The following is a 19,428-nucleotide window of genomic DNA, read 5'->3' on the forward strand; positions in this document are numbered from 1 at the left end:
GTGTTACGTTCCATTAATTTCCGGTCTATTCGTATTCAATTCAGTCTGCATTGTTTCATTCAATCCCATTCCACTTCATGCAACGCTAATTTGATTTCAATTAGTCCACTCCCACACGTCCGTGTTTGTTGTACTCTGAGACCAGCCCAGCTTCGCTCGAGTCAAGCGGATATTTTTCAATATACAATGTAAGTGTGGCTGTGTACATTTGGATTCTCCAGTGAAACCTCCTCCCTGTGTTTTCCTTTCGCAAACTACCATTACTGCTGAGATGGCCTTTCCTAGTTTAATTATCATAAGCCTTGTTCCCATATGTGCACCATTACACGAAGCATAAACTGACACCTGATGTAGGTTGTAAACTTAGCTGTACTTCTTATGGGCAGTGTGAGCCTACATGTTTAGGTGATACTGCTTAGATGTTGTGTCTGAGTTACTATACAAGGTGCACTTCATGAGTAATTAGCTAATTCTCTATAATTTCAACTATGACTGTACAGTTGTGTACTGTATTTATTCTTATTGTATTCTAATTTTTGCCTCATAACTTTTGCACTGTCCACTTCCTGCTGTGACAAAACAAATTTCCCACGTGTGGGACTAATAAAGGTTATCTTATCTTATCTTATCTTATGACATATTTGGGAGGTGATTAGCATTGATTATTTTCTTGGACGTGTTTTTGTTTCGTGGTTGCCAAATCCACATTTGTTATCACAAACAACTGAAAGACCCTACTTGTTGTGACGTATTTACAGTGTAAATACTCCAAATTAGATTATTTCTTTAACTTGTGAAGAACCAGGCCTCAACTGGTTAGGAGGTCATTACAACTGTCCCAAAACATTTAGCTAAACAGGGCCTACAAAAGGGGAGTGAGTAAGTCTTAAAGGTTTCAGGCAGGACTGCTAAAAATAAGTACTGACCAAATTTTAGAAGCACCCCATGGCAAGAGTGGAAAGACAACTTTGCCTTTTCTTAAATGTCCTGGAAAAACAGTTATACAAATATTGTAAAGTTGATGATCTTGAATAACAGGATGAACATATTTAGAGCACCCAACTTCCTTCATGCACCCATTTAGAGATGTAAGTGGACTAGGTAAGGCAAATCTCTCCTAGCCGAGTCTTGAGAAATACTAGCCACAGGCAGATATCAGGCTAGTGACATCACCTTCCCTGATGGTAATGTCAGTCTAGCAGTTGGACCCAGCAGGTGTGTAGTTACTCAGCTCCCTGCGGATGGTGCTGAACGGCGACAGCTCCAGCTCAGTAGTGCACTCGTGTTCATTGTCGTCACTCGCTGTGGCTGAGGAGGGGGCGTGGTTACAGCAGCAGCAGCAACAGCAGCAGTCCAGGAATGCCCTGCCTAGCGGACGACACAAGAGGAGCAGCAGTGCCGGCGTCACGGCGGCCCGACAAAAGAGCAGCAGCTGGGAGAGGAGATGGAGCACGGACATGGTATGCTCAGGAACTCCGGCCGCCATGTAGGCAGAAACTATGTTGCAGATGTTCTCAGGCACCACGCACGCGCCGTAGACGATCGCCAACGCGACGACTGTGCAGTTCATCTGGCTCTCTAACCGGATCTGCTTCTTGTTGCTGCGCACGCTGGCCTGTTCTGCATGCCGAATCTTGCGCGCCGTCACTAATGAGCACCCGATTGTAAAGAGAGTGGGGAGACAAAAGTAGCAGCCAAAGCACCACCACAGCCGAGCACCCTCGTACGTCAGGCCCAGCACATAGAGCATGTCAGGCAGTGAAGTGGATATCCTGATAATGCAGCGTTCCACAGGGGGCTCATCTGGGATTCCCGTGTCCTCTGCCACAAGCTGTCGAATGAGGAGTTCCGGGAGTGCCAAGAGGAGGGCGCCGATCCAGATGACGGCTAGCTTGGCAGTAGTAGATGTGCAGTTCTCTATCATCTCGTAGTACATCTGGACATTGGTGGCTGCACGGAAGCGGTCGATGCACAGAGCACACAGGGTGAAGGTGGTCACACCCAGGGAGGCCACCTGAGCAAACAGACAAAGAGAAGCCCTTTAAACATTATTCAGAAATTAACATGACACGTAACACTGCGTATATCCAGAGGCCTTAGCTGACTAAAATGCATTGCCTCAGGAGCGTTGCTCATATCTTGAAATTGTGCATCAGCACAGAATGCATGAGGGGGAAATTAGGATAAAAGAGCTTGTGCTAACACTGGCCTTACACAAGTGATTATCTAAAGTCATTTCAACAGGCGGATGGGCTTATCTGTTTTCAATTCTAATTCGCCTGTGACACTCTGCAAAGTTATACTCCCGGCTGCCAGGCTATCGAGCATAACAAAGAAAAGATACTAAATTATCTTAAATGGAGAAATTATATTTCAGAATCTTGAAGAAGGGCTGCTTCGTGTAGAGTAAACAAATGTGTTTCTCTGCATCGCACACAAACACATCAACTTTCACCAGCTGAAAAATCAGCCGCCACCAATAGAAAGACAGCAGGACAAAGTGTAATGGTACCGGCTGTTAGGTACACCTGACAGTGGCACAATTACATGCAGTGGGGCAGCAGAGGCACAGTGGAAGGCTCTAAGCTGTGATTAACACTGTAGTATCCCTTGATGCGTGTGTGTGTGTGAACTGAAAGCAGACAGTTAGACACCACACCTACATATCAAGGGAGGATTTCGAAAAAAGCTGTTGTTGCTGGAGTCACTCGTTCAAAAGAATCTTTACACCTAGTGTTTAATAACAATCTAATTAGCAAACTTCCAAAAATATTATGCTTTCCTGTTCATTTCTCATTCAAAATCTGCACACAACAGCTAATTATTTGGCACTACGTCTGCCTTTTAGATATGAGAATTGTCAAATTTCGCCAACACCTGAAAGCATCTGTTGGATTAGCCATCGTTTTGGCACAGTGTGGACCCTGCAAAATGGTCCTCTGCAGCTGGAGCATGTGCAGCCTTAACATCCCCTGACCCTCTGTCCTTCCTCATACAACACTGCTTCCACTCCTGCCCCTTCATATCCAATTTAATTATAACAGCCAGCTTCCCAGATGGCCCCTTTGAGCTGACTTTAATGTTCTAAACACATATTTCCTGGATAGATATAGATGTTCAAACAGGAACACGCACACACGCTGACCCTGATACACATGGAGGTCTAAGCAGGCTCATAAAGGGTCATAACCATGAGGGAGGTGTATGCTTTCTGAACAGTAGCTGTGATGAATGTGACTGCATTTGGGAGCTGGGGGTTTTATTACTTGTTGTGCCAAAATATTGCAACTGCCACTGGTTTGTTTCTGAGTGTATTTAGGATGTAGTGAAAGACGTGTTCCTTTTAGAGCATCTTGTGTATGATTTCTTGTCAAACTCTGAACCGATTAATCCATTAGTTGGTTTGGTTTGTCAAATTTTGAGCACACTTGGCAGATGTCATCTTACACTTAGTCCTGCAAGTTTTTATACAGCACAACTGTCTGCTTCTTGTAATAGAGACGAGCGTCAGTCTGGAGCTGTTATAGCAGTGAAATTTAAGCAGGATTTGACAGCCCCATGCTGTTCATCTACAGCATGAACAAAATGCAAAAAAAAAAAAAGCACACCCTTCAAATGTTGCTGCAGTACAGGCACAGAGCGACTCTGCTCGTTTGATTCATGCGTCACTGTGGATGCCACTTACTGAAATTGCATTCTGCTATTGCCCTACTGCACTCTTGAGTGTACATACTATGCAGGGATGCATGTTAGGCATAAAACACGATGTTTGATGTACAGGGTGGGCCATTTATATGGATACACCGTAATAAAATGGGAATGGTTGGTGATATTAAAGTCCTGTTTGTAGCACATTAGTATATGTGAGGGGGCAAACTCCTCAAGATGGGTGGTGACCATGATGGCCATTTAGAAGTTGGCCATCTTGGATACAACTTTTGTTTTTTCAATAGGAAGAGGGCCATGTGACACTTCAAACTTATTGGTAATGTGACAAGAAAAACAATGGTGTGCTTGGTTTCAACGTAACTTTATTCTTTCAGGGCGGGTGGGGGTGGAGGGTTTAGGGGGGTGAAGCTGTCAGTGTGTTTGTGGAAGGGGGGAAATGCAAATGAGAGAATGAGAAACAGAGGCAGAAGAGGAATGGAAAGTAAAGAGGGAGTCAGAGAATGAAAGGGAAAGAGAGAGAATGAGAGCTGAACAATAGCAGAGAAACACGTCAGTGAGTCTAACTCACTGAGTGACAGAAAGAAAGAAATAACCCACGACATCCTCAGAATGATTAACAATGTTAATGTGGCATTTATCCCAACCAGCAGCATTGACCTTGTCATGTTCAGTTTACCTGCAGGCAAGACAACAGGTCTGTTAGCTTCAGGGACAGAAATCCTGCAACAGTAATGCTCTGAAATAAAAAAAACCCAAATAAATAATATATGTACACTCCTATTGATTTTATACCTCCTGTCTCTTTCTAAAGGAATAGCTTGAGATTTTTAGAATCATAGTTATTTTTTTTTTCTTTTCTTTCCGATACCGAGTATCAGTCAAGCAGAGGAACTCAATAAAGATCTAAGAAGGACAAATCACAAGTTGAAAAAGTTTCTTAGATACATTTATAAATAATTGGAGATTCCAAGATTATAGTTCAAACAATTGTAAGCAAGTACAAGTTACAGATGTTTAACCACTTTGCACAAACCGTCGACCTCAAATGAGACAAAATTTAGGATAATCAGGAACAACCCAGGAACCATAACCTGGAAACTGCTGGAACACCAGCGTCACTGTCCATAGTGAAGTGAGTTGTACATGGTCATGGACTAAGAGGGTGCCAAGCAAGAAAGAAGCCCCTACTCCAAAACTGACACCTTCAAGCTCGACAAAAATTTGCAGCTGCTCAAACAAACAAGCCAAATGCTGTCTGGAGAAAAGCTTTACAGTCAATTGAGAACAACAAGCTGTTTGGTCACAATGAGAAAAGGTTTGTTTGGAGGAGTAAAGATGAGGCATTCAGTCCTCAAAACACTGTACAAATTGTTAAGCACGGTGGTGGTAGCGCTGTTTTGCTGCCAGTGGTACTGGTACATTGCACAAAGTGGATGGAATGATAAAGGACGACTACTTCCAAATTCTTCAAGTTCATATCAGCTAGAAAACTTGCACAGAGTTGGGTATTCCCATGAGAATGAACCACACATCTGTATACTTTTGCCCTGTGCGGATTAGAGAAAAATCCAGGAGAAAATCCAAAATAAATTCAAACTTATACATTCTGTTCTTATTGTGTAAGTCATTAAAGATGCATGCTGAACCATCTTCACCCTGGAAAAGAGCAGTTCAAAGAAATTATTAAAAGCCCCAAATTAGCATTTTAATGCACATGATGGGAGTATGTAGACTTCTGACCACAACTGTATTTAATAATAGAAACAAAAATTGACTTTATGATTCCCTTTAGTTCTGTGATTGGAACCCCTAACTACCAAATAATACCAAATATCAAATAATATCAAAACCACCTGTTACCACCTGATGATAGACCTGATTTTATCGAATTTCCCAGAGGAACCCACCCGAGGGATTAATAAAGTTCTATCTAATCTAATCTAATCTAGACAATTTGCAAAAGAGGTCAATGCAGTTTTTCCACTTTATATGACGAATTGCTTCTCAACCTTGGACTTCAAGAGCTCAGAAAAAAAAACAAAAAACAAAGCCATGAAAAGGCCTTTCATCTACAACACGTGTTTTTAAAATTCTGGCAGTCCATCTGCACAGCAGGTGAGAAAGACATTTTCCCCTGGTGCTGTTTTTTAATAACGGCCCATTAAGTTGCTGATTAAAGGTCTTGTGAGCTGGTGGTACAAAGGCTCAAGTTATTAATTGGCTCTTAACAAGGACTGGTGGAGCATTTGGGGCCATACTGTGACTACAGCCACTGTCAGAGGGTAATGGGTGTTATCAAGTGATGAATGGGCTAATGTCGAAACACAACAATGCGCAAACACAACCACACACATAGACAACCAGTCTGGTAGTAATGAGCCAAAGGGTTATTCCACCTGCATTGCTTTTCTCTTACAGGAGTGTGTGACCCAGTGCAGGCTCCAGAAGACCATAACTCTAACCAGAGAGACCCTGCCAATGACAGCAACCATCCATCAGGTGGGCTGCATGAGCAACAGAGACAGTGGATAGATCAGGGTTAGAAGGCAGGTCCTCTGCTCATGCCCATGTTTATGCTGAATTTTTGAAATTATCTTTCTATATGGTTGATGTATATGGAGGGTAATAGCAGACAAAATCCAACCTTGTGGACCTGCTCATGCTAGCAAAACAAAAACAGCTTCTGCTGTTAAATATCTATTGCTTATTTTCTGTTATCTTCCGTGAGTCCATCCATTTTCTTAAGTTATAGGTGACTGAAAGCTATCCCAGCTGACTTTGGCAGACAGACTGGTAACTTGCGTTGGGTGTACCCTATCACGGGGCACATAAAAAGAGAGAGACAATCATTCAGGCACACTAATGTAATGCTAATGTAGAATCATCACTTCATCTAATATGCACGTCTTTGGACTATAGTGCCTTGACTGTTGTTGTGATCTGGCGATATACAAATAAAACTGAACTGAACTGAATTATAGGAAAAAACCTAACTAGCCCTAACTTGACAAAATCATTGTAAACACACAGGCAGAGGCCGGTGACGCTACTGTTACCAGGTAATGTGTTGCTAGCCTCTCAAACCAAAGGGGTAACACAGTTTGGAGGAGGAAATGCAATAAATATAATAGCAAAAACAAAATATTGGTTTTATGAGTTCTTTTGTCTTTGATAGGATTCAACACACTACATATTAGTAGATTATTTACAAAGCTGTTCTAATGACTGCCTAGTCTGTCAGGACCAGTGTGGCCGTGCTGTCACGCCACTCCCCAGCTGCCCGGTGGGGTGACGACAATAAATCATCAGGATTCATCAAGAATGATAAAAGTGTGCACTGAAAACTTTACGGTTTCAACAGAGTAGCTACTGTAGATTTAACTTGCAGATGTTCCAGCACTTCTGTCCATATAGTGCAACTAAAGGCTGGACGTCTACTTATTCTTTATTAAGGGTAGAAGTTATATCAACAGAAATTCAAACATCATCCATGATATTCAGCACTGAGAATGCTGCAGGAGTCCACTATTCATGTTGAAATCCATCTTGGGTAAATGGAGTTCAGCGGCACATTGGGTGCTGCAGGCTGCCGTAGTCAGCTGAGGCAGTAAGGCTCTGCTGGAGCTCTCAAGCTGCTACTCAGTGGTGTTCTGCTATAGAGTTGATGTTAAAACAAGCTAACTGTGCTGAAAAAGACAAGTAACTAGTCACTTCTTCATTTAGAAAAAAAGAGGAAATATTAACAAAGATAATTATTTCGTACTGTGTTTAAGTCATCCTTTTAAAAGTAGCGAGCAATTAGCACGTTATGTTTTTTCCAATACACTATGCTGTGTATCTCACTCTTATGTAAAATAGAGTGGTGGAGAAGGAGCAGTTCATTTTGCCAATTATCACTGAATATTGCAATGGCATTTCAGGTTGTTGCAGAGACATGTTTTGAATAATAGCACATTAGCGTGGAAAAATAAGGCATTAATTTGATGTAAAAGGCCCTGCATTAAGGAGGACAGCAGCCCATCCTCCAATGCCCTCTACTGCCATTTCCTACAGACTGTATGACTGGTACTGGTAATCTCAGTTTCAATAAAGTAATCTTTAAAAACAGAATAAAAAAACATACTTCCAATGGTTTATTAAAACAACAACAACAAAAAAACATGTGGTCCATTTATGTTTCCAAAGCTGTCGTCTGTGGATGACGTTGCTCAGTAGTTGTGGCTTACACGATTTTGCTCTTGTGATGAAAGAACATGTGTTCAAAAGCTTCGGAAACAAATATATAAAAAGTGTGTATGTGCAATACACTACATTGTGCATTACACATGCACAAAGAACGGGAATGAGTACTTAATGGGCTGCTTTGTATTTTTTTTAATTACATTAAGAGCAACAGTGATCTATGTCATTGCTTTCTTTTTTTTTTTCTGTCTGTTTCTTCCAGACAATAAATTTCTCTTTCATTGAATTATATCCTGACGTGTGGCAGATTTACCCTGGACGCAAAAAAAAAAGAAAAAAAAGAATGCTCTCATTCTACAGTGGCGACTGGAAAAGTCCTGTTCCAGGTCATTGATTCCTGCCTGGAAGTGTTACACTGAAAGCAATACAAAACAGAACAGCTTTCATGTTCTATTCTCTTCTATGAAGCCTGATTTTGTGCTGACCTATTCTATGTTGATGTAAAGCTGATATGCTGCTTGTTTTCACTCCACATAATTCATAATGATAATCACCCAATGAATATTTCATTTACATGAGTAATTACCAATTTAGGCAACTGCGTCCAACGGCAACCCCGATCTTTGCTTCATGCTGTTATTTGAACTTGTCTGAACATACAAAACACCAAATCTACTCATCCATGGACAAAGAGCTGGCTGAATGGACTCACCATTATGCATAATGAAGAGCTTCTAATCACATACTCTGAATAATTCAAATACGTATACTCCAATTAACAATTACTCGCATGCCTGACAGGCTGAGAATGCAAAGGGCGCGAGATCTAGTTTGTGTTTGTGTACTTAATTTGTGTTTGTCAGTGTCTACGCGTTGTAAGTGTACATCTGCATTTCAGTTTATATTAATGTAATATTCATTCTGTCTCTAAGTGTATGTGAGTGTGCATGTCCCAAGGCTTGTTTCTAATCACAGATAGCTGATGCGAAGAGGAGAGGGGGGAGAACAGCCGCAGGCAGTGATCAGTAGGGAGAAGGCCATTCCACCCATATGGCGAAACACCACACCCTACTGACTTTGTGAATGTGTGTGTGTGTGTGTGTCTACAGGCTAGATGGTTACCTAGATTTTAAACCGACATAGGCTTGGACACATATAACTGTAAATAGTAAGACATTCCTATTTCATGACCTCTGGTAGACCTCTAAAGATCGAAACATAACGGTATGGTAAATGAAGATAAATATTTTTGATTTCATTAGCAAGGCTATCATTTTGGATTCTTTCTTTAGAAAGAAAATCATAATTGCAACTGACTTTATATTCCTTCCTATATTCCACTACTGTACTTCATACAGCAGACATAAAGAGCAGACCAAATTCTAATTCAGTTTCCTGAGGGTCTGCGGCTCAGTCTGTGCACGGTGAGTGTGTATATGTCAAGCTGATGTATGTCCTGCCATTATCGCCAATTTCGACACTGTGCATTGTGGCCCTCGGTGGGTCCGTGCAGCCCTGTTCACTCTCTCCTCATACTCAAGCTTTCTCTTGCACTCTCTTTTCCTCCAGCCTCTTCAACGGTCTATGTCTGCCTGTTGAAGCCCCGACTACAGAAAATACCAACAAGGCCAAATACACAAGGCACAAACTAAACTAAGCCTAAACTGAAGGATGATATTGGCCTTATAGATTTTTATATACTCTGCTTAGAGTTAGAAAGAAGGAACTTTCAATGAATTAGATAAGCTAGAACATACTTAATGTATCCCAAAAGTTAGGAAATTCATGATAGTCAGAGAATCAGTTTTGGTCAAAATATGAAAGACTGAAAACAGGTTGGATGAACGGCAGTAGAGACAGGCAATAAACAGACGGATCATAAAGGATTCTTTTTTTTATGAGCTAAAGTCCTGTTACTGTTGTCACACTCAAAGTTCTCACATAAAAACACTTAGAAATGTATATAGTAAATAAAAGCACAAGTTGTACATAGCAAATATAATCAGTTCAGGTTCTAATGGCTCTAAGCAGATGCTATATGGCTACACTAGTATTGAGATTGCCAGTATCACACTAATTACAATGCATCTTTAGGGAGATGTATATCCCATGATGATGTTTACCAATCATCTATCTGTCTACTAATGGGAGAAGTCATTAGGCTGTTGCATATGGGTTCAGTTGTACAATACTTGCATGACTGCTTAAATATAAGTGTACAAATTTTGTGTGAGATCCAGTTAGTAGGATTTTGCATTTTGGTTGAATTTTGTCCATCAAACCATGTGCCTAATGCTAAAAAGTAACACAATATTATCAGAAAAAGATGGACATTCAATCAATGTTTCTGTGACATTGTAATATCTCAGATGCCTTTTTCTGTAATGATTTACAAGCATTTCTTTAATTGGGGTTAATAAGATGTATATAAATCACTCTTTTACAAAAGCATAGCTTTAAATCAACCTTGACAAATGACTTCTTTTTCCTTCTGGCTTATACAATGCTTACTGCTCCATTTATTTGTTATTTTACTCTAGTTTCAGGTCTTATTCTAATAAACTGCCAGGTGCAAAGACCCAATTATTGTCCATTAGTTTTGCCTTTTTTGGGGGCTCTGTCCCCTTACTGCCAAGAGGGGCAGTGTGCGGTGTGAACAGGCACTGTATCTGAAATGATGTGGGCTGGCAGACTGGCTCACATTTTTATTTTGTGCAGTATTTCCCTCCGTGTTTGCTCACATCTCACACCAAAATTGCTTTCTCTTTGAGGTTTAGAAATTCCACACTCGACTAAGCACTGAATAAAACAAGATTTACTTAAAGCAGCTCCACGGGAAGCTGCTCTCTTTGCACAGACACTCATGCATTATCTATAGAATCTCCTGATTTGAATACATACCTGAATGGGGTTCTGTGTCTGTCTGTGTTGTGTATTTATGCAGGCTAAGTGTGACTGAGACTGTGTCCTTATTTCAAATGATAATATCCCCTGTGACTCAATTTGGGTTAAGTGAAGAAAGAAGTCACTCCATAGGGTGAGTGTGTGTGTTTCGCTGAATGTTCCACAGGGAAAGATTGAGCCCTGGGCTGCATTACTCACAGCCTGTTTGATACATGCATGCACAAATACACACACGGAACACAGACAGCGCCCTGTGCACATGTCCTGATACATATGTATATTAAAACACATCTTGAAATGAAGCAATTAAGACATGGAGACAGGTGTGTACAGCTACTTCACAACAACATATTCTGTATTAAAAATAACCATTTGGTCTGTGCGGTGGATATGTGTTAGTCAGGTTATTAAATATTATCCCGTGGTCCCTGGGAAGCTCATATGCAATAACACAGGTAGGGGGCCTGTTTCTCTTTGATCCCCCAATAATTAAAACATATGCAGTCACAAGGTGTTTGCAACACGGTGCACAGTGGACTGATATTAAATATGAGGATGTTATTATACACTAAAGAGTAAGTATGCAATGCTAAATATAATCTCTACTTATTATTGATCATTTTTTTGCAGCTTCTGCAAAAAATGTAGGCCTAGTAAAGTGCAGAGCCTGACCGATACATCAGCCTATATTAGCCTTTTGCTGATATATACTGGTATCGGCATTTATTATTATAGATGAGATAAGATAAAGATAAAGAACTTTATTGTCATTGTAGTTATACAACGAAATTTGTTTGGTAGTTCACAGAGGCCAGCAGCAATAAAACAAGAAGCAGCACAGTAACATAATAACCATAGTAAACGTAGTAAAAGTATAAAATATAAAGTAAAAAGAAGGCACTTAGCACAGTAAATAAAAAAAATATATAATAGTATTTACAATATGGTATTATGTTTTGAGTGTTGAAATTACAAATTTTTCCACCAAGGAGCACTCTGCAGACTCACAGGTTTTTTTAAACTCCATTATCATATTATCTTATAAAGGACTTTAAAAAATCTGCTTATGTTTGTGTGTCTGAATATAAAAAAACAAAATACCAGCTGATATATCAAAATATCGGATTTTTTAAATCACCAAATATCGGTATCAGCTTTAAAAATTCCATCAGTCAGACTCTAGGAAAGTGTGAGTGGACCTTTACCTTTATAACTTCACTGAACAAATAATAGCCAGTGAGCATATGTGACCATAAGCTGACAATTGAGCTAAAATGAAGAAAAAGCACCGACTGGTCTTTGATTTAGAAGCCCATTGTACACTCGAGCATTGCCCTAGAAATTGGCCCTCAGCTCTGTCTCAACACCCTTAATTACAGTTGCATGGAAACTTCATGAAAGCAACGGAAACTCTTCAGAAAGCTAATATAAGATTCACCAATACCAATACCCGACATGCACCACAAGCCCATGAACATATCTTCCTGGGCTAAATCTGACCACTTTAAAAAGGCGACCCCTCTATCTATACATTTGGTTTAAATGTAAAAGGTGAAAATTTATCTTCTTAGGGCTTATTTTTTGTTTAAAAGTGAAAGTTTAGGAAGCAAAGGGGACTAGGTCTAGGTTTAAATCTGCCAATTATGTGAGGAGTTTGTAGTTGTTGAAAAAGAGTGACCTTCACTTTTAAACCAAATTTAGACATAAAGGGACACCGTTTCAATGGCCTGAACAGATGGCCTTTCAACCAAACCCCTAGTGTAGATTATACATCAGGCATAGGTATCTTTAACATCTCAACAGGTTTTTGCTGTATGGCTGGTAAGATATTATTAGATAACAGCTCTTCCTGTTTGCAGGCTCTGTAGCATCTGGAGGGAGGAGTTGAAGTTAAATTCTGATCACTGACTCTGGCTTCTTGCCCGGTTACACAATCTGACATTTACTCTTATCTTTCTTTCTACCTTTGGCTGCAAACAAAATAATTCTTACATAGTCATGACTCAGACGGGTTGCCCACAATTTCTCCGTCTTCAAATCAAGCATCTTTAAACACATATGTAACCTCCCCCCTTCATGTTCACTTGAGGCGGGTCATGCCAACAGCCATTCAAAGCAAGCTTAAGCTGTGCCTGAGCTGGAATCCCCTGTTTTACACAAAAGACATTGCGCTTGTGGGTGAATCTGACACTGGTGTAATTGCAGTAAAAACACAAAGGAAAGGTATCAGCATACTACTACTGCTTATGAATGCTGGTGCGTGGGAAGGGGAGGGTACAAAAAAGGCAAGGAAAGAGGCTGACTGAGTATATGTGCGTGTGCAATGCCTTCCTCAGGTGTATGTATGATGAAAGCAGCGGTTTATGAGCCAAAGTAAATGGCAGATAGCGAGTGGCTGTCAAACATGCTGGTGCGTATCTGTGCTTGTTTGTGTGTTTGATGCCTCCAGGGCTAAGTGAGATTCCTGTCTAGTTGCAGCAGGTGCACAAGTGCCAAACAGATTGCCTTGTTATTGGGTGAGGTGTCATCCTGTGACTGTGTGTACTTTCAGGTCTGTCAGTGCTTTGAAAGTGAAACCAAACTCTTAAATTAAATCTCTATATAGGCAGGCAACGAAGAGCATGACACCTAAATGACATTGACTGAGCCCCTTCATCATCTGATATCACTGAAGTGATCAATTCAAAACATTTCACCTACGCATGTGAGAAATCTAAAGCAGAAAAAAGACACAAATGAAAGCTGGGCAGAATTACCTCCACATAGGGCACCACTTTGCAGGCAAATTCTCCCAGCAGCCATGACTTCGTCAGTTCGTGGAACACCACCATGGGCAGGCAGAAGAAGATGAGCACAAAATCCCACACAGCTAAATTTGCCAGCAGAGAGTTGGAGATACTCTTCATGTAGTAGTTCTGGCACACGATGCACAGGATGGCAATGTTTCCCGCTATGCCCACCAGGAAAATGACCCCGGAGACGCACGTGATCGCGTAAGCGCCGTAAGTCTCACTCGTCACTGGGTAAAAGGGGTTCTTGATCTCGTTCTCGAAATCCTGCGAGCTGGGAGGGGTGATCGGCGTGGCGTCCCAGGGGTTCTCCTCTCGGAAAGTGAAAAACTCACTCCTCCTGGTGAAGAGGTCAAAGGGCAGTTCGGTGGAGGTGAGGGCCACCGGTTTGGGCATGGGTTCCCACGGTGACGCGTGAGGTTGAGCCAAAACTACAGAGCTTTTGTTCAACCGGTTTCTCCCCCTCTTCCACGCTTTCTTCTGTTCATCTTTTGTGCCTCTCTTGTGCCTCTCGCCCTCCTCGGGTCCCCCTCCTCCGTCTCCCCAACCCATTGAAGATGGCTTAGCCGCATTGTAGTGTCCACCTGCTGGCGTCCCCGTACTACTAAACCCGCCATTCAACTTTATCCTCCTATTATGGTGGCGCGTCGAGTCCCAATGTGAGACGGCGTTGGGATCCTCCACGGGTGTCAGAGTCCTATTGTAGTCGCGTTTGCTGTGTCCATTTCGCCGAATTTCTTCTGCAATTACCCTCTTCCAGGGGTGAGTGGAGTTAAGGGTCCCTCTGATAATTGCCCGCTGTGCCTGCAGCTCTGCCGAAGACGCACCTGTGGCGTACTCGGGCAAGAGCGCACGGTCCCGGGCTTTGTTTTGATGACTCTCCCGGAGAGACCCCTGGAAAGTCTTGCCAGAGTACGCGCTGCTGTTGCTCTCATCTTTAATCCGAACTCCTCCATTATTTCTCAAAGATAGCAATACATGTATATGGGCCAGTAACACGAATAACGTCCTAGGCGGCAGAATCTGCATGATCCAGGAAATTACTGAGCGCAGTTTAAATCTTCACGAGTGCATGATCATCACACCTCTATGGAGCTCGGGGGATAATCTTCTTTTTAGTCAACACCCATGTTGGAAACCGTACAATAAATAGCACAGGGTTACATTCGCTCTGCAAACTTGAAAGTATCCCACTGTCTTCTTCTGCACTATTTGCACTGCAGCTGCAATAATCTCCAAAACGCCCCCTCCTCCTCGTTTTCAAAGTCTTGGCATTAGCAGGACAGCGAGTCAGTGTCCGGATCCAGAGAGAGGGAATTGTTGCATATGCACGCACAAATCAGCACAGCATCCAGTTTCTAGCTGTGCGAAAACCCAGATCCTCTGCGAGTATGTGAATGATGTTAATTCATTGGGTTGGGTCGGCAGCAGCAGCAGCGTCAATGCGGTGCAGTCCGGGTAAAGCCCACCAGGCTGTGATGCACGGGAGTAGAGAAGAGAGAGAGAAGGAAAGAGGAGGGGTAGAAATCGGTCTCTTCTCTCTCTGTATCTCTTCCTTTCCTCCTTTGCGTCCAGTATCTTTCCTTCTTCGCTTTCTCCTTGGGTAGGACCGTGCGCTGGAAGAAAAATGCACTCCCCTGGCGGCTAACCCCGATCTGTCACTCTCCATCCATCATAGAGCATCTAGCAGCCCCGGAGCAGGCTACGGTTACAGCAACCCCCCGGCAGAGAAGCCTGCCACGCCCGACAAGACGTGCTAATAAATATATTTCCCAGTTTTTAATTTTTACGCATAGGCGGCGCTGTGATATCAACGCACATTTAAGTAGATGCCTTCCAGTCTAATTTGTTTAGACTCAAATAGGAAGCAAATTGCCGCTGGGTAAAATATCTATACTTATTTCAAGAAGAAAAGCAACTTTTAGAGAAAAATCCCTTTCATCTAAGATATCTTGATTTGATCCGCCCAGCTCAATTTATCTGAAGCGCCTCCCCGAGGCATTTTTTAGTTATGTTAAAAAAGAAACACTTTCAGACTAGGCCTACTACTTTATGAAGATTAATGATTCATGCTTTAAATAATTTCACTTGTAAAAGTTGCTACCCGTTAAAAGCAGCTCTCACAGTCAGTATCGTCACCTCTCCACCTTGGCCCGTTGGGTCATTCGGATTCAACCTTCACAATTTCAGTGCACCGGGCTGCAAACTTCACTTTCATCTAAAGCCTGAACGGATCACTGTGGACAATATATACAGTAAACATTGATTGCCACTTGTTTTACGACTGTACCACAAATCATTCAATATACCTTTAAAATGATATTTGACTCTGACCCTAAGCTTTACTCAGAAGCTTTAAGAAGCACTCCAAACACTCGGATATTGTAAGAAGTGGCTTAACCGAGAGGAAACGTTTCCCTCGTGGATTGCAGTGTTAATTAATGGAACATTTCTTGAGCCCACTTGTTATGTTAATGCACTCTAATTCCACTTCGACTTGACTGTTCTTATATGTCTGTCTTCTCTAGCAATTTCTTCATTTTGAGTTAACTACTTAAACTGCTATTGTGACCATAACAGGTATAAAGAGCAGTGACTCCAAAATCAGTGTATTATGAGCTGCAGTATGCTTCTGCAGCATCATTTTTGGGAGAAAATACATAGAAAATGTAGGGAAAACCCCTTAGTATACTTGTGCTATACCAATACCTCATGATTTCAAAGGATCATCATTAGTTTGCAAATTCTGAACACATTTTAATGACAACTAAATCGCTTTTGAATTTCTGCAATAATTAGTCATACAACAAAACACACCTTTCATCTTTTCCTGTATTTTGAAATTGATTTGGTGGAGCGTTGGAATGTGAATGTGTCTGTCTCTAAATCACTTTGGGCCAGTGCTGTTGTTTCAATGGTTATAAATAAATGTAAATATATTAATGGCTATTAAAAGGCTATAAATCTGTTTGCAGTATATTTTTTCATTTCCAAAAAGTCGTTTATTTAACACAGTTAAGTAAGCTGCATACTGATCTTTGAGGATTGAAATAAAGTATTAAACCTATCAAACTAGTATCGATGTGATACCGATACCAACTCTGGTATCGATACTAACGATATTTGAATTAAATTCCCCCCACCCATCTCTAATAATTAGCAAGGTGTTGCAAGTAATGGAAACCCAGTTTAAATAATTAAAAATAGGCTAACGGATAAACCTTTCAAATGATAACGAGAAAATACCTGTTTTTATAGTAATCTGAAATGTTTGTGGTCATATAACAGTGTTGTTGATTGAAACCAAACCAAAAAAGGCAAAAGTAGGAATCTTTCTGATGGCAAACAGGGGGCGACTCCACTAGTTAAATGGATAAATGGATAAAAGAACATCATCTCCTCCGCCATCCCAGACACCACAGATCCGCTGCAGTTCGCCTACAGATCCAACAGATCCACAGAGGATGCCATCGCCCACGTCCTACACACCACTCTCAGCCACGTGGACAAGAAACAGGGTAACTATGTGAGAATGCTGTTTGTTGATTACAGTTCAGCGTTTAACACAATAGTGCCCTGCAGACTGTTCACAAAGCTGAGGGATCTGGGACTTAACAGCCGTCTGTGTGCATGGGTGTTGGACTTCCTCACTGGCAGAACTCAGGTGGTGAGGGTGGGCAGGTGCTTCTCCAACAGCATCACCATCAACACAGGAGCACCTCAGGGATGTGTCCTCTCGCCACTGCTCTACTCCCTCTACACTTCAGACTGTGTGGCCACCCATAGCTCCAACACCATTGTGAAGTTTGCTGACGACACAGTGGTGTTGGGTGCCATCTCCAACAACGATGAGGCGGCCTACATGGATGAAGTGAAGAATCTGGCATCGTGTTGCCAGGACAACCACCTCCAGCTGAACGTCAGCAAGACCAAGGAGCTGGTGGTGGACTTCAGAAGGGGTCAGCACAGAGACTACAAGCCCATTATCATCAATGGAGCTCCAGTGGAGAGGGTGCAGTCCTTCAAGTATCTTGGTGTCCACATCTCCTCAGACCTGACATGGGCTGCCCACATTCAGGTCCAGACCAAAAAGGCTAGGCAGCGCCTGTATCACCTACGACAACTGAGGAAGTTCAGGGTCTCTCCAAAGATCCTCAGGATTTTCTATACAGGCGCTGTGGAGAGCATCCTCACACAGAACATGACATCGTGGTTTGGGAACAGCTGTGTGAAGGACCAAAAAGCTCTCCAGAGAGTGATCCGTACAGCAGAACGCTGCTGCAGGATTGCTCTCCCCCCGCTTCAGGACACCTTCACCAGGAGATGCCGGACTAGAGCAGCGCAGATACTGAAGGACCCGTCCCATCCTGGCAACAAACTGTTCCAACTTCTGCAATCTGGTAGAAGGTTCCACATCATCCGGGCAAGGACAGAGAGACTCAAGAGGAGCTTCTATCCCCAAGCCACCCGGGCCCTAAACACACACACCCGCCCTCTCACATCATCTATAATTGACTGAGACAGGACTCTCTTCCAGACACTCTAAACCAAGGCACAATGTACATTTCAATTCCTTTAATTTTAAATATGTTTATATTGTCTATCCTGTAAAATAGTCAGATGTCTATTCATATTAATGTACAGAATTCACCTGCTTGCTGCTACTACTGCACATTCACCCAGTGTATATACTATATGTCTGTATATATATATAATGTTCTTCCTCTACACCCCCCCCCCCCCCCCCCCATTTTTGCACATGTCGAGGAGCGTGTCAGGCTACATTTCACTGTGTGTTATACTTGTATAACTATGCATGTGACAAATAAAGAACCTTGAACCTTGAACCTTGAAAATCAATGAAAACAAAAAAGTTTACTTCAGTAATCATTTACCTAATGAGTTCATGGTCACTACATACTGTACATATCTTATTTATTGCAGCATAACGTTTATGTTGTAAATTACGCCCATATTTAATTAGAAGATAAATGACTAGCTTCTACAGTATGGTTTCCTTAATTTCTCAATCACAATCATGCTTTTTTTTCTTGCTTTTTGTTTCAAAGATGCTGATGGCTCATATCTAAGGCTTCAGAAGGGGAGCTGACAAACCAATGTGTGACGTCATGCTGGCTACGTCCATCTTTTATATTCAGGGTTTGATCACAATTTCTGATTTAAAAAAATGTCTGTCACAGAATATTGAGGGTTATGCGGCTATGGCAAGTAAATACACCCTGATAAACAAACACATGCACAAAAGCATGACCTTTCATTAAGCATGTCCAGTAGCTCAGTCAATAATTCAAGAGCCTTTAGAGCTAAATGAAATGAGCCTATTATGTCTCAAGTACCCTAAGTACTGTTAATGGACTCACCCTGCTGCAGACACTGACTGCATATTGCAGCCTTGTAGGAAAAGAGAAAGATGCAGAACACATGGGCAAACTTAAGAATGCTCACATGAGTACACGCACATATGTAAGCATGGAAATAAATGGCACATTTAGAGATTTTAGATAAGAAAGTGTATGCAAATGTACTATCCCCCCAAAAAAGTTAAGATGGTGTGTAAAATTAAAATAAAAACACAATACAGTGATTGCAGTCCCAACTAATTTGGCCTTATTTTTCCCTTTTTCCTTCGATATGTTTTCTCCTTTCTATTGTGAATAAAATATGGATTGATGAGGTTTGCAAATCATTGCATCCTGTTTTTTATTTACATTTTACACAGCTTCCCAACTTTTTTCGGAGCCGGTGTTGTCCAGTTCCCAAACAAGCATATGGTTCTGAATATTTACATATCTACAGTCATGCTTACTCTCTGTTTGTGTTTTCCCCAAAAAACATATGTTGTTTTCGAGAGGATCTGAGAGAG

At 41.6% G+C, this 19,428-nt stretch overlaps 1 protein-coding gene across 1 annotated transcript; it reads right to left on the reverse strand.

Moving 5' to 3' along the window:
- Positions 1-585: 585 nt before the first annotated feature.
- gpr37b (G protein-coupled receptor 37b) lies at positions 586-15,284 on the reverse strand. The gene is made up of 2 exons (XM_026147924.1): positions 13,512-15,284; positions 586-2,014 (listed from the first exon to the last, which is right to left on the reverse strand). Exons 1-2 carry the CDS (start codon positions 14,571-14,573, stop codon positions 1,196-1,198), a joined length of 1,881 nt encoding a protein of 626 aa, XP_026003709.1. The 5' UTR covers positions 14,574-15,284; the 3' UTR covers positions 586-1,195.
- Between the last annotated feature and the right edge of the window lie 4,144 nt (positions 15,285-19,428).

The sequence above is a fragment of the Astatotilapia calliptera genome, chromosome 17, assembly GCF_900246225.1.
Source record: "Astatotilapia calliptera chromosome 17, fAstCal1.2, whole genome shotgun sequence".
NCBI classification, from domain to species: Eukaryota; Metazoa; Chordata; class Actinopteri; order Cichliformes; family Cichlidae; genus Astatotilapia; species Astatotilapia calliptera.